Source organism: Ctenopharyngodon idella, chromosome 18, assembly GCF_019924925.1.
Source record: "Ctenopharyngodon idella isolate HZGC_01 chromosome 18, HZGC01, whole genome shotgun sequence".
Classification (NCBI taxonomy): domain Eukaryota; kingdom Metazoa; phylum Chordata; class Actinopteri; order Cypriniformes; family Xenocyprididae; genus Ctenopharyngodon; species Ctenopharyngodon idella.
The window spans coordinates 9008775-9024258 of record NC_067237.1 but is presented as its reverse complement, the minus strand read 5'-3'; the positions used below and the strand labels follow the sequence as shown (position 1 = coordinate 9024258).

Below are 15484 nucleotides of genomic sequence, written 5' to 3'. Positions count from 1 at the left end.
GGCTGCGTTCAAGTCCATTTCTTTATCACCATTTTATAACTTCCATCCATCTCGTTCACTCAGATGTATGTCATTGCTTACATTGAGTGCCCACTACTGACGGAACCCTTGCAATGGTTTTAAATGTAATGGCTAAGCAGTTGATCAGTTGGAATCTGCAATGGAGCTGATTTATTATTTATTTACAGTTTTACAGTTTCCTTATTAATTTGTTTTGCAGACCATTCTTTGGCCATGTATGTATGCTTGGGCTGTTGGAGAAGATATAATAAAATTACACAAAAATGATAAATACAATAAACTGTAACTGTGTTAAAAAAAAAAAAAAAAATAAAAAAAAATATCAGTCAGCTTAAGGTAGCTAAAAGTATTATGCTATGCTATTAAATGTCAAAATAACTCCAATATCATTGGTGACTCTGCATAGAAAATCATAAACAAATTACAAGCATAGATAAATGCTATAGAATAAAGATTTTTATATATATATATATCTCAGAGTTTGCATTAGACTTTCGCACCGTCATAATCTGACAAAAAATCTGTCATAATCAATTATTACCCGTCATTTTAATTTTTATATTTTAATGATAAGACATTTATAGCTTCTGATTTCGTCCACATTTTCACTTTTTATTCACGAGCTTACAGGATAAGTAAATAGGCCTAGGCCATGCATTTATTTATATTATGAAAAGAAAGTTGAACAAAGACTGCGTCACTTTTCAGTTTTCATCTTGAACACTTGTCACGGATCATGAGTGAACGCGATCATCCTTTCCTCTTTACAGAACGAAATAAAAATGAATGAAAATCAGAAAATATGTTGAAAGACACAGTAGCTTACCGAAATCGTCAGTTCAGTCAGTGTTGCAAACAATGTCATGTAATGTCATGTAACATTATATCTCAGAAAACCCATTCGTTGACCATAAAGTCAACAAGAAAAATAACAAAACGAACCAATTAAAACAAAACAAGCTGGATTATAAACTTAATTACGCAAGTTTTTATTATAACTTATTATAACTTTATTATTATAAAATGGACTTAAACTGGGTGCTTGTCTGTGTGTAATCAAATGCATCATTTTATTCTGGAGACTGATCTCGCGCTCTGCAGACACACTGGAGCGCACTCACCACCAACTGGACAGGGGTGGGAATTACATTTACAAGCTACAGCAGCCTCAGTAATCTGTCAAAATGACGGATGGGCTTCAGATTTCTTCCGTCACTGCTAAAAAAAATTTTAGTTAACACGACCTCTGAGATAGGCAGGAATATTAGGCTGTTGTCACTTTAAGACCTAATGCGTGAATCCAATATAATCATGCACGTCTGTTTTCTTTTTCAATTGTTTACGTTCACGTTCACATAATTTTTTGTGTATGTGTCCGTTCAAGTACAAATAGACATGGAAGAGAATGAATTCTGTGTTCACAAATTGTTCCAAATTGATTTTTTTTTTTTCACATCTTCATAAAACTTCCCTCGCCCACTTGACGAAGTTGAACGCATTTCAAAATAGCGACTGGGACTCCCCCAAGGGGAAGTACTTAGGGAAGTGCACTGTATGTATAAAAGTGGAGTTAAACGCAGCCCTGGAAGTCAATTCATTCAGACAGCTTATGTCAGTGAACTGATTCAAAAATCTGATTCATTGATGCATTTGAGTCGTCTCTCAGTGGTGTTCCTTTAAAGAGGGTTCATTTGAATGGCTCCTTTCAATGAACTGATTCATAAAACTGATTCATTTGATTCATTACTCAGTAGTGTTCCAGAAGTCAGTTTATTTGGATGGCTCATGTCAATTAACTGATTAAAAAAAGTGATTAATTAAATGTACCGCACTTCATTCATGGTTCCAAATTGTCCTAAAGTTCTCCCATACCATTGAGTGATTTACAAAAACTTTGCAAATTAGTTTAACAGAATAATTACCAGTTAAAAATGTCTTATCTTCCAAGTTATTAGTGTATGTCTTATATATAAATTAATCATTTATAAAAGTGTGTGTTTGATCTGTTTCTCCGACATGCGTTGATTGTTCTTACAAAACTTCATTGATGGTGCGGCATTACATATGCAAATTCTAGTTGCATTAGCAAAGTCTCCACAATAGATCCTCAAAAAAGTAAAGTTAGACCCACAGGTTACCCACACATTCCCCTGCTTTTAGACAGTCCTCCTAGATTGAAGAGCCATCTAAAGACACAGATATACTCTGTGTATCTCCATGTTCAGGGATTAGAGAGACCTGCACACTGCTTTAAACCTGGGAAGAGACGAGACCTGTACATTCACACAGGTGAGAGAGAGATAGAGACTAGCGCTCCGCACAAATGTTAGTGGTTTAGTAGTAGTTTTAGTTTTAGGGTCGTACAGTAGAGGAATAGAGCGATTCGCAAAGCCACAGTAATACGATATTGAACGTGTGTTGAGTAAATGAATGTTTCTCAGCAGTTAAATCAGTGTCCCCAGTTCAATACAAGCATCTATGACACAATACAGATTACCAAATAGTTTATTTTTCATATAATCTTTAAAGACTAAAATGTCATGCAGACGACTGATTGTGTTTGTTTAATGTTTGTGACAGATGATCTCAGAACTAAAGGAGCAAAACCACCTGCTGAAGAACGAGAAAAACGACCTCAACCGAATGATCCAGGAACAAGGCCAGCAGTGGACAGGTAAAGCAAAAACGTTAGTCACTGTGAACATTTTTGAGGCATAGTGCAAAATAATTGTTCAAACAAACAATTGTATTACTGCATATCATCATTGTGCCAAATCTATTGAAGTTTAAATCAGACATTCTATTAAAATATCTGTTTTAGCGTTCTCATACTCACTTCTGACATGAGGAGCTGGTGTGAAACAACTTTAATGGCCAAAATAAAATTAATGGCCAAATAAACAGCACATTAAAATTGTCAGAAAATATACTATTCTGATAATTTAAAGAAACAAATTAAATGAAATATATTGTAAAAACATCTGACACTCTGCTATACCTAGTGTACACTCAGATCAAAAAACAAATACAAATCCTTTACAAACAGCGTCTGTCATTTCTTTGTGTGCTTTTCTAACACGATGCTCGTCCTTGTCCTGTTACAGTGTCAACATCATGAGTCAGTCTGCAGTCAGATGATTGGGTTATTAAATATTGGTTGACTTTTCTTTGGGAATGTGTGTGAATGGTGTTTTACATGTATGTGTTTTATAGAGAAAATGCAGAGGGCTCTGAAGGAGGAAACCCAGCAGCTAGAAAACGATTTAAACGAGGAACGGTCTCGCTACCAGAACCTCCTTACCGAACACCTTCGACTAGAGGAGAAATACGACGATTTGAAGGAGGAGATCACACTCGCCGTGGTGAGGACACAATCATATATGGAATACCAAACTTAAAAATCAACTAATCAATAGGTTTTCTAAACAATTAAGCTGATTTTAGCATCAGATTCAGCACACTCGTTTCATTAAAAGCCTCCAGTCCTCTGATGGATACTTTCTTTCTTCTAGAATGTTCCAAAACCTGGTCACAGGCGCACAGATTCCACACACAGCAGCAACGAATCAGAATGTACCTACAACTCAGAGTTCGCCGAATCCGAGGAAGGGTCCCGCGGAGGGGAGGTGAGGGCAGAAATCATTTAGATCATTCATATTACTCAGTTGTTTAAAATCCATTTTAGGCCAGTTTACTAATTAATTTTCTGACATTACAATTCTTTGGCTTTTTGCCTTTTAAAGATCCTAGGAGTAAAACATAAAATGACACATATTGTGTGTATAATTATGGGATGTGTTTTATTCTCTCCCCAGGATGTTTCCAAGGCCATACTGGACATGTCCCTGTTCCTGAAGCTACAGAAGAGAGTATCCGAACTAGAGCAAGAAAAACAGTCACTGCAGAACGAACTCGACCGGAGAGAAGAGCAGTTTCAGCGGGCTAGAGCTAGGGTACACACACTCTCACACACACACACTCTCTCTCACACACACACACTCTCACACACACACACACACACACACACACACACACACATATACATTTACTTTGCTTTCTAAATAAGGGCATACCATTAATGTTTTTATTCAAAGTTAAATATAAAAGAATATATATACAGCTCTGGAAAAAATTAAGAGACCAGTTTCTCTGGATTTACTATTTATATGTATGTGTTTCATTTTTGTTTTATTCTATAAACTGCTGACAACATTTCATCCAAATTTCAAATAAAAAAATTGTCATTTAGAGAAAATATTTTCGGCAGAAATGTTTGCAGAAAATAACAACTGGTCAAAATAACAAAAACATGCCATGTTTTCAGACATTGAATAATGCAAAGAAAACAAATTTATTTATTTTTAACAACACGATACTAATGCTTTAACTTAGGAAGAGTTCAGAAATCAGTATTTTGTGGAATAATCCTGATTTCCAGCTTTCATGCATGCTCTCTTCTAGTCTTTTACATTGTTGTTGGGTGATTTTATGCCACTTCTGGCACAAAAATTCAAGTAGCTTGGCTTTGTTTGATGGCTTGTGACCTTCCATCTTCCTCTCCACCTTCCACATTCCAGATGTTTTAAATGGGTTTCAGATCTGGAGTTTGGGCTGGCCGTGACAGGGTCTTGATTTGGTGGTGCTCCATCAGTGCCTTTATTGGCCTGGCTTTGTAGATTGGAGCATTGTCCTGTGGGAAAAACCAATCCTTTGAGTTGGGGAACATTGTCAGAGCAGAAGGAAGCAAGTCATGCGTCCTTCACAAAGATGGATCTGCCTAATTCTGATCTTCTCTGATGAGTCCAGTTTTCAGTTTTGCTCAACACCTATTCCTCTTATTGTTAGACAGAGACGTGTACCTATAACCCACTCTCACACCCACTGTGAAATTTGGTGGAGGATTGGTGATGATCTAGAGGTTCTTCAGTAAGGCTGGAATTGGACAGAAAAACTTGCTTCCTTCTGCTCTGACAATGTTCCCAAACTCAAAGGATTGGTTTTTCCCACAGCCAGGCCAATAAAGGTGTAGATGGAGGACCACCAGATCAAGACCCTGTCATGGCCAACCCAAACTCCAGACCTGAAACCCATTGAAATCCTCAGGAATGTGATCATAAGGAAGATGCAAGGTCACAAGCTATCAAACAAAGCCAAGCTGCTTGAATTTTTGCGCCAGGAGTGACATTACTTAAATTCTGGAGACCTTTTTGTCATGTATACAGGATTTTACTCGTTGGACTTAAAGGGTTAGTTCACCCAAAAATGAAAATTCTGTCATTATATTACTCACCCTCATGTCGTTCTACACCCCTAAGACCTTCGTTCATCTTCGGAACACAAATTAAGATATTTTTGATGAAATCCGATGGCTCAGTGAGGCCTCCATTGCCAGCAATGGTACTTCCTCTCTCAAGATCCATAAAGGTACTAAAAACATTTAAATCAGTTCATGTGACTACAGTGGTTCTACCTTCATATTATAAAGTGACGAGAATATTTTTTGCTTCGGAGCTTTACGAATCTTTTGTGTCAAATCAGTGATTTGGATTGCGTATCAAACCACCAAAATGCTGAAATCATGTGACTTTGACTTTTGACTTCACTGATTCGATTCGTAAAGCTCTGAAGCTTCATGAAGCAGTGTTTTGAAATTGGCCATCACTAGATATTGTTAAAAAGTTGTTATTTTGTTTTTTTGGCGGACAAAAAGTATTCTCGTCGCTTTATAATATTAAGATAGAACCACTATACTCACATGAACTGATTTAAATATGTTTTTAGTACCTTGATGGATCTTGAGAGAGGAAGTAGCATTGCTGGCAATGCAGGCCTCACTGAGTCATCGGATTTCATCAAAAATATCTTAATTTGTGTTCCAAAGATGAACGAAGGTCTTACGGGTGTAGAACGACATGAGGGTCAGTAATTAATGACATTATTTTCATTTTTGGGTGAACTAACCCTTTAAATGTACAATAAAAACACATTTCATTAACTCATATAATGTTTACGGTTTACAGTTTTTCACTGTAAATTATAAAATGGCTTGTACGTTTTCACTTCCAAAAACTGTACATTTCACATGAAATGTCCCATTAGATATATTTTAGTTTTTCAGCATATATAGTAAGAGAACCTACAATTACTTTAGCATTTTTACAGTCTTTTTAACTTTAATATTATGTTTTTAATGTATAGCTAAGTAAACCCAAACTTACATACATGTATATAATTTTACATACACACTGTGTTACTGTAATTGAAATGTGTTTTCTTGTTGGCCAGGATGATGAGGAACATAAGAAAGCTCGTAGCGCTGAGCTGGAGTATGAATCTCTCAAGGTAAACCAACACACACACTCACACATTATCTTCTCATTATTATAATATATATATATATATATATATATATATATATATATATATAACTTCATTCTGCAGTTTTAGAGTTGTTTTAATTTGGAAAGCTGTTTGTAAAATTCATGAAACTTTCTGAAATCTCTCCAAACACACATTGCTTACTTCTGTTTATGAAGTTCTTCATAGCAAAAATAAATAAATTTCATTTTAGTTATATAGAATGATGATTTTTACCTGTCCTGAGCTTTAGTTATGAAAATTGTTAATTTCTTCATATTACATTTTAAAACCCAGTACGTATATTTTTAATGTCCTTTGTATTGGACATTTCAATATGGCATGTATGATATTCTAATACAGTAATATTAATGTTCACTATTGTTGCACATTTTCTATAGCTACTTAAATATTTAAAAAAAAATTTTTAGATTAAATTTTGATAAATAATAACAATAAGTAAATTAAAGTTTAATACCCTAAGTTACCTGTTGTATAATTACACAAGTATTAAGTGATAATGAACATGTATTTAATATGAAATTATTTTCTGAAGCTAACTGTACACGTTTTTTTTTAATTCTATAATTGAATTAGTAATTATATTGACATGAAATATGTGCAGCACAGTCACTGTTGTGTCAGTGACTCAATAAGTCCAAAAATCTTTTTTTTTTTTTTCTCACTTTATAAGAGTAGCATTCTATAATGATAAATGTACAAAGAAATTTCAGGCAAATTTATGTCATCATTTAAAAAAAAAAAAAAAAATATATATATATATATATATATATATATATTTAATACAGTCCCTGGCCACTACTTATGAAAATACAGTTGTGTTGAAACACCTTCTTGCTGCTATAGATACTATAGCTACAATTAGAAAAAAAATTGTCCAGTACAATAGAAACATTTCAGTACTTCTGAAATGAGGAAGTTAAAGCAGTATATTATATTATATAGAAATATTATGTTTTTTGCATGTATAAATGTTTGTATTGATAATTCTGAATTCTCTCTCTCTCTCTCTCTCTCTCTCTCTCTCTCTCTCTCTCTCTCTCTCTCTCTCTGTCTCTCTTTTGTGTCTTCAGCGTCAGGAGTTGGAGTCTGAGAATAAGAAGCTCAAACATCATTTGAATGAGATGCGTCAGTCTTTGAGAGGCAGCGCTGAGGCTGGATCCGCTGCTCCGGGTTCTCCTGCGTACACGGTCCTGCTGGATCAGCTGAACTCCTCCAACGAGGAGCTGGAGGTGCGGAAGGAAGAGGTGCTCATCCTGCGCTCTCAACTCGTCAGTCAGAAAGAGGCCATGCAACACAAGGTCAGGCACAAAGCCTTTCATTCTTAGATCAAAAACATCAGGATTTCCAGATCTTTCTAAACATGTAGACACCCTAGTTTTTGTGCATTAATATCGGTCACTAACATTCTTCTCTTCATAAGACTTGTTAACATTTCTAACTTCATCTCTCCTTTTTGTCCTGTTTTGCACTCACGTCAGGATGAAAAGGTATGTTGGTCAGACAGCAGAACAATTATTTACATCACTTCATCTTCTTTTTGGTCACTAAAATGCTACCTTTTGCTGTTGTTCAGTGTTGTGGAAGACATTTTCAAACATTAACAGTTTGCAGTCCATTCGTCAGTTAATTTATCTGAAAAGCGCAAGCACTCAATGTTACCTTTACAACTTCAAACGTCACTTTTGTTAACTGAGAATGAAGTGAATGAGAAATGGTTCTTGTGATGTGTCTGATGATACAAGTCACAGTTAGTTGATGTATGCAGTGATTTATAACTTACATGAGAATGTGAACCTTCTATGTGTGTTTAGGCAACCATGACTGAACCTTTGCCATACATTGAGGATGTGCAGAAGCTGACTGATGCCAAGGAGATCTCCCAGGCCTACATGGGTCTCAAAGATACCAACAGGTGCATTGCTTCTCTTTACATTTCTTTCACAATCAGTCAGTCACATGCTGAATCACAAATCATGGAATCCATTACATCTCATATATATGTTGTGTAAAGTCTGTTCTTTGCCTTACTCATAGTGAAGTGGGTCTTCATGCCTTACGTCAGAGGTTCTTAAACTTTAATTTACATCTCCCAGAGGGCTACTACTTCTGATGTATCACTATAAAGTTAAATCAAGATATTCAAAACAGTAATAGAATATAAATATGGCTGGATGCATGACATTTGAAGCCATTGTACAATAGACGATATATGCCCACTTGCACAGTCATGGTTAAACAGCACATCAGCTGGATTCAATATGTTAATGGGGCACGTTGTGATGTGTCTAAGCACCAGTAAACAACCATCAATCACACTGCGTAAACCAGACATCTTGGCATCACATGTCAAAACTAAATCATTCCCATTAAAATAAAAAATCTGTCTACACAACTTTGTGCACAGCTTTATAGTTGCATTAAATGGACAGACTGGACTGATGAAACCTGCGAAGATTAGTCTATAGCATAATTTTGATGTAAACAATAGGTCTACATGATATTCACATATGCAGTTCATAGTGAATATAATGTATTAGCCCTACAGTTACAGCATGAAATAAAATTTAAACCTATAACATTTTTATCTTGCAATTGCGAGTTTATATCTCTTAATTCGGACTTTATAACTCACAATTGCGAGTTTATATCACAATTCTGAGGGGTGGAAAAGATAGATTTGTGGGATATAAAAGAAAAAGACAGAATAACGTGTTTATATCTTGCGATTTTGATTTTTCTTCTCAGAATTGTGAGATATAAACTTGAAATGACCTTTTTAATCTTTTACTCTGTGGATTCCATAGACTGCTACTGCAGAACTGTTATTTTCTGCCACCAGGTTGGCTCCACCCACAAAACACGTTATTGCTGTTTGCAGACACCCAAATGGTGTATTGTACCATCATACCACCCAGCTTTATTCATGCCCCTCTGAGCCTCTTGGTTTGAGAACCTCTGTTCTGATCTATGATTTAATCACACGCATCCATTGAATAACATCTATCTCCAACTGAGGAAATGATGATTTATCGCTTTCACAACCTTATTCATAAGCCTCTGTGTTTACCCTATCCTACCTGTTAGGATCAGACCTTCTGTCTGTCTATTTCATTCTGTCTGTCTGTCTGTCTGTTGATGGCTCATCTCTGTCCTGCACAGATCACCCAGGTTTACACGCAGGCCGACTGAAGTGAACGAGCTTGTGAGCAGGTTGAGGTAACAAATGGACAGGAATGATGGGCCGCTCTTACTGCATGTGTGTGCAGCTTGGAGCAGAGCAGCAAATCAGCCTCATTCCAGAGCCCATACATAGATGAGAAAACATACAGAAAAGCTTTGCTGGTCCATTTACAGGCATGACCTTTAAATAATACATAGGCTAGTTCACTTTGAAAATGTAAACAAACAAAATTTGCTTTAGGTAGCTTTAGAGGAGGGTTTATTTGAAATAGATTATAGCACAATAATATACCAGTGCAGCAATCTTCATGAACAATTGTACTAAATATACCTGCAAAATCACATTGTGTGTTGATCAGAGTTTTTGTCCGTCCAAAGGTAAAGATTTTTTTTCACGGACAGAAACAATTGATTTCCAGCTTTGTGTGCATTATGCATTCACAGATATCTGAGCTAGAGTAGCAAGAGTTGCTTTATAAATCCTGCTGAGTAGATGCAAAACAAGAAATTCAGCAAGCTAGATTACATTGGGTGATGGCTTTGCACTTGGTTTGACAGGCTGCGACAACCACGCTTGATCATGTGACTCAGTGTATGATGAACTCGTGGTGTAAGCAAAGCATTTTGATTTGAATGAACGTACAAATGTGGCTTTTGGCTGACTGCTTTGGATGCCATTTATTACCCATATCCAGGGGACAAACCGCTATTTTATGCAAATGAATGGATGACAAACTAATTTCTTTTGTACATTTTAATGTTTTAATTAATTGTTGATTACACTTGCAATCTTCCTATTTCATCTTCATCATTTATTCTGTTCTATTTAATTACATTCCATGCTGTTTTACTTCATTCTTTTCCTAAATATGTCATCCACTCAGCGTAATATTTATTAATAATCATCCAAACCAGAGACCCTTAAAGGAATAGTCACCCAAAAATGAAAAACCTGTGACCAATTACTTACTGTCTAAAAACTTCATTTTAGATGCTGTCAGTACCATCATATTGTGTGTTTAAGCCTATATGCAAATGTACAAAAATGTACTTGTAAGTGTTATGTACAAATAATATTGAGATCAGGCTGGGCAAAATTTTGGATTGGTAAAAGTGAGTCATTTTCAAGATATTTAAGGTATATAAACTAAGGATGATGTTTACATTATTTAAAACTGTATGTAATTGTTTTGAGGCAGTTCCCCTTTAGGGTTTTAGGTGGAAAAGTTAGAGAACCCCTCTTTTAAAGAATATTCTGGCAACTTTTTTTCATACAATGAAAGTGAATAGAGACAGGGTTGTGTACTGTATCTCCAAACTGACAAAAACACTATAAAAGTATCATAAAAGTAGTCCTCATTACTCGCACTCTATATTCCATGTTTACTGAAGCCATAATATGTGATGAATAGATGTTAATTATCCATTGTAAATCTTTCCCTCCTCTTTAAAGCAGCTCTCAAATCTCAGTTGCACTTGTTATATTACGTTCCATTTCTCACATATATTCTCATCTAATCTATATTGGGTGAACAATTCTTTTAAAGAACCTGTACATCAAAGTTTGCCACTTTTTGTTTTTGCTTGTCCTTGTTTTTTCGTTCTTACCATTTCTTTCTTTGTTCCACCCCATCAGATCCCCATTCCCTGACTACCATAAACTGAATGAGGATGGAGAACTGTGGTTGGTTTATGAAGGGTTAAAGGAAACAAACAGGTTAAAGAGCAGAGAGATGTTGAAATGTGTGAGAGCCTGAGTGTTCAGCTTTCTCATCTCTCCATCCTCCGCTTTTAGACTGATTGTGGTCCCTCAGCTTTTTAAAGACATAATCATCTAACATTGTGCTGTTTATACTTTCCTAAACACTAGTGCCTGCAGACTGTTCTCCTTAACATACAGTATGAGTAGTGCTTCATCGTTTCAAAAACTGCCAGAACTCTCTGTAGTGTTAATACTGGACTAACCAAAGTTAGATTGGGTTGCAAAACTCTTATTTTAAAACAGCATGTAATTACGACTGCCATAAAGAGAGATAATAAAAGTTTAAGTGAAAGTGAATACTAGAGTTGAATGCTGACTGATGCACTGCAAGAAAAAATGGACAGGTTTCCTAGCCTTAGTTGGGAATGGTTCAGTCAAAAATTAAAAGTTGGCCATTATTTATCATAGCATCTTGCTCTGAATGTTCTTCCAAACCTTTATGACAATTCATAACAACTGTGTCTTTCAAGTTACAAAAAGGACAAAAACAAGTACCATAAAACTAGCCTGTACAGCTTGTGCGCAATATTCCAAATCTTCTGAAGTTATATGATAGCTTTGTGTGAGAACCTCCACTCTCAGATCTCATTCTTCTTTCTGCATATTCTAATAGATGTTTCTCTTTTGGTTATGGCACATGTGAAAACCTATGGCATTTGTCTCTTCGATATTGTCAGACCTGGTGTGTCACATCAGCACTAGGGTTATTATAGTTAACTAAGGGTATGTTTACACGACAACGATGTACTAAAAACTGAAAAGTCTTAGCGCTGTCAAATCGATCCCAAAAAAACTCTGTATAATGCTTTCCAGGCCAGTAGTTGGCGATGACACTTTGTAAAGAAACACTACACGCCTACAGACTGAGCATGTAATATGCATGTGCATGACGTCACGGTTTTCACAAATTCGCATTTTTGTTCTATACACGAGACGGTATCGTTTTCAAAAACTTTAAAACCCGTTTTCAGAAGTTTGCATTTTCAGACCCCCAAAACGCCATTGTCGTGTAAATGAAACGACCAAAACGAATAAAATGTTTTCAGTTTTTTGTTGAAAACGGTGCCCTGTAAACGGCCCCTCAAACTAAAACCATAAAAAAAATCATTACTTGAAATGAAATGAAATTAAAATAAAATATAAAAAATTAACTTTATTTCAGCCAAGCCATTTCTCATTTTAATTTATTTTAATGCGATGTACTAAAATAACTAATACTAAAACTGAAATAAAAATTATATAGATATATTTAACATAACAAAAATACTAAAAAAAAACTAATTACTAAAACTTTAACCAAAATTATATATAAATAAAACAATTTAAAATATTAAAAACTATAATAGCATCTCAATGATACTAAAATAACACTGATCAGCACAATATTTTAAAACTTAAACTTGAAGATTAACAGTGAATAATTTTTAAATCTGATCCTCAACCAAGGCTATGTATTATATGACTTCAGATGACCTGGAAATATAGCATACAAATTTCATATACTAATTTTATAGTGCATTGTCATTGTTCTGCATAAAAATTCTTCAGAATTTCTCCTTGCAAGTTTATAATTATACGAGTATAACTAAATAATTACAACATTTTCATCTTTGGATGAACTATTCCTTAAACTCTTTGATCTCAAAAAAACAGAAGCTAATGCTTCTCTAATAAAGAAATGCATTTCTGGTTATTTGCTCAACTCAAAGGCAATATCTCTCTCTGTCTGTATAGGTTGTTGGAGTCTCAGTTGCAGGCTCAGCGTCGGTCTCATGAGAATGAGGTGGAGGTTTTGCGTGGAGAGCTGCAGAGTGTTAAAGAGGAGAATAACCGTCAACAGCAGCTGTTGGCTCAGAATCTACAGCTTCCTCCAGAGGCTCGAATCGAGGCCAGTCTACAGCATGAGATCACGCGCCTCACCAATGAGAACCTGGTCAGTACAAACACTTTCCTGACAGTATATGAAAAGGTTGCGAACCACTGCCCTATACAGAATGAGTTTATTAATGTTAGCCCTCAGCAGAAAGCTCTTCACAATCTAAAACAGTTTATTTTCTTAATTTCTGGTGAAGGTTAAAGACCCCATAAGATATAAATGTAGTTTTGTGGTGTTTAGTTCATGGATGTTAGATTTCAGCTCATCTGTATGCTAGTGTTCTCCTGTAAGGTGACAAAATGAATCTTTAGGAGAAATGCACAAAAGTCATTTTAAAACAATAACGTAAGATATATTTTCTTGACACATGGGTGTAGATGTTTTTTCCCGCCATCAGGATTTCACAGAACTTTTTTTCGGATTTTTATGTCCCAAAATGACTGAATTTGCTGCAGCTGTTTTAAAAAATTGTGGTCTAGTGAAACTCACCAATAATCATTATGTCTTTAAGGTGATAATCCACCAAAAATGAAAATTCTCTCATCATTTACTAACCTTCATGCCGTCCCAGATGTATATGACATTCTTTCTTCAGATATACACAAATGTGGGTTTTTAGAAATCTTAATATAATGCACAAGGATAGACCCCTTAAAGTTGATGCTTCAAAAAACACATAAAGTGAACATGATGGTAATCCATACAACCCTAGTCGATGAATCAGTGACTTCTGAAATTAAACGGTAGGTGTGTGAGACAAATACTAGTATTTTAAACTTTTTAAACTATAAACTATATACTTTTTAAACTATATGTTTCTAAAAAAAAAAAAAAAAAAATAATCATCTGCAGAAAGAAAGTCATGTGCATCTGGGACGGCATGAGGATGAGTAAATGAGAGAATTTTTTATTTTTGGTAATTTCATGTTTTCATTTTAAGTAATTAGCATCAGTGGCAGATTGGACGTCGATAAACGTGGCATCTGAAAACAATCATCATATTAATATCACGCCCCTACAAATTCATGGTTCAGAAGCCTTGCAAGTTTACAACATGGAGAAACGTAACCCAGCCAAGAAGAGGAACTCCTCTGACCTCAAGATTGAAGCTTTGACCTCACTAGTTCAATCAATCCAGCTTGTGTTATTTGGAAGCTTGAAAAGCAGAATAAAAGAAAGTCAGAAAATGCAGTTTGGAGCGAGATCACTGCTGCAGTTGACAGCATTGATGTCATGAATCGAACAACAGCTGAGGTTTGAATATTTAACTGACTGATGTTTCCCAATAAATATAACTCCTAATTATATAATTAGATAATTATTAATGTTTCACTATTACATATAAATGATTATATAAGTTTAATTTTAATTTTCATTTAATAAAAGTAAATACTTTATTAATGTTATGGATAGGCTGTATGACACTCTGTCAATACAATATTTTACAATTGGCAACTCATTTTTAAATTATGAATATGTGGCTTCATTTGTTCTGTTCCAGTCAAAATGCCCTCATAACAATTCTCCACCAGATTTACAATGCTGCACACAAGTTCACTCTAACTCAAAAACTTATACAAGCTGAAACCTGGCGTGAGATTTGATCGTAGCCACTGCTTACGTTCATATTGATAAATGCCATGTTTTGTGTGGAAACGACCGTATGCCCATTTTTCTGTCGTAAGTTTGTTTAGTAAATGAGGTCCAGAGCACAATTACCTGTACCTTTTTTGACCAACTCTGGTTGATGCTTCATGTGACCATAATTTGTCAGGTTTTGATTAGCCAATATGGTTACACTTTATTTTGATAGTCCACTTTAGACATTCTACTAACTACGTAACTTTGCAACTACATGTAAACTAACTCCTTTTAGAGTATTAGTAGACTGTAGTAGACTGTTAGGTTAGAGTTAGGGTTCGGGTTAGTAGAATAAATTGACATTACTTATTCTACTAATCCTATGAGAGTGAAAGTAGAACAGACAAGCAACCACACATATGCATAACATTCACAATATTACATACTGAGACGTAAAAACATGTACTTGCAAAGTTACTTATAGTTAGTAGAATGTCTAAAGTGAACCATTGAAATAAAGTGTTACTGCTAAAATTGCTTCCCCCCTCAGGTTAACTTGTTTGTGGAAAAAATAGCAGAAATTAGGCAAAAATGCAAGCTGCTGCAAATAAGTTGGCGATCGATTGTATTTGCATTGATTTTTGCAATCACAAAACCGCTAAATCCTTTTTTTTTTTTTTTAT

General features: G+C 35.2%; 1 protein-coding gene across 1 annotated transcript in view; it reads left to right on the top strand.

Annotated features, from left to right (window-relative positions):
* Positions 1 to 15484, top strand: part of myo5aa (myosin VAa) — a 96517-nt gene that overhangs the window by 69839 nt on the left and 11194 nt on the right. The window contains exons 23-30 of the mRNA XM_051870535.1: positions 2602 to 2695; positions 3235 to 3383; positions 3534 to 3647; positions 3837 to 3974; positions 6307 to 6363; positions 7473 to 7700; positions 8214 to 8314; positions 13079 to 13277. Coding sequence (XP_051726495.1) covers positions 2602 to 2695; positions 3235 to 3383; positions 3534 to 3647; positions 3837 to 3974; positions 6307 to 6363; positions 7473 to 7700; positions 8214 to 8314; positions 13079 to 13277 — 1080 coding nt within the window. The remainder of the gene's footprint in view (positions 1 to 2601; positions 2696 to 3234; positions 3384 to 3533; positions 3648 to 3836; positions 3975 to 6306; positions 6364 to 7472; positions 7701 to 8213; positions 8315 to 13078; positions 13278 to 15484) is intronic.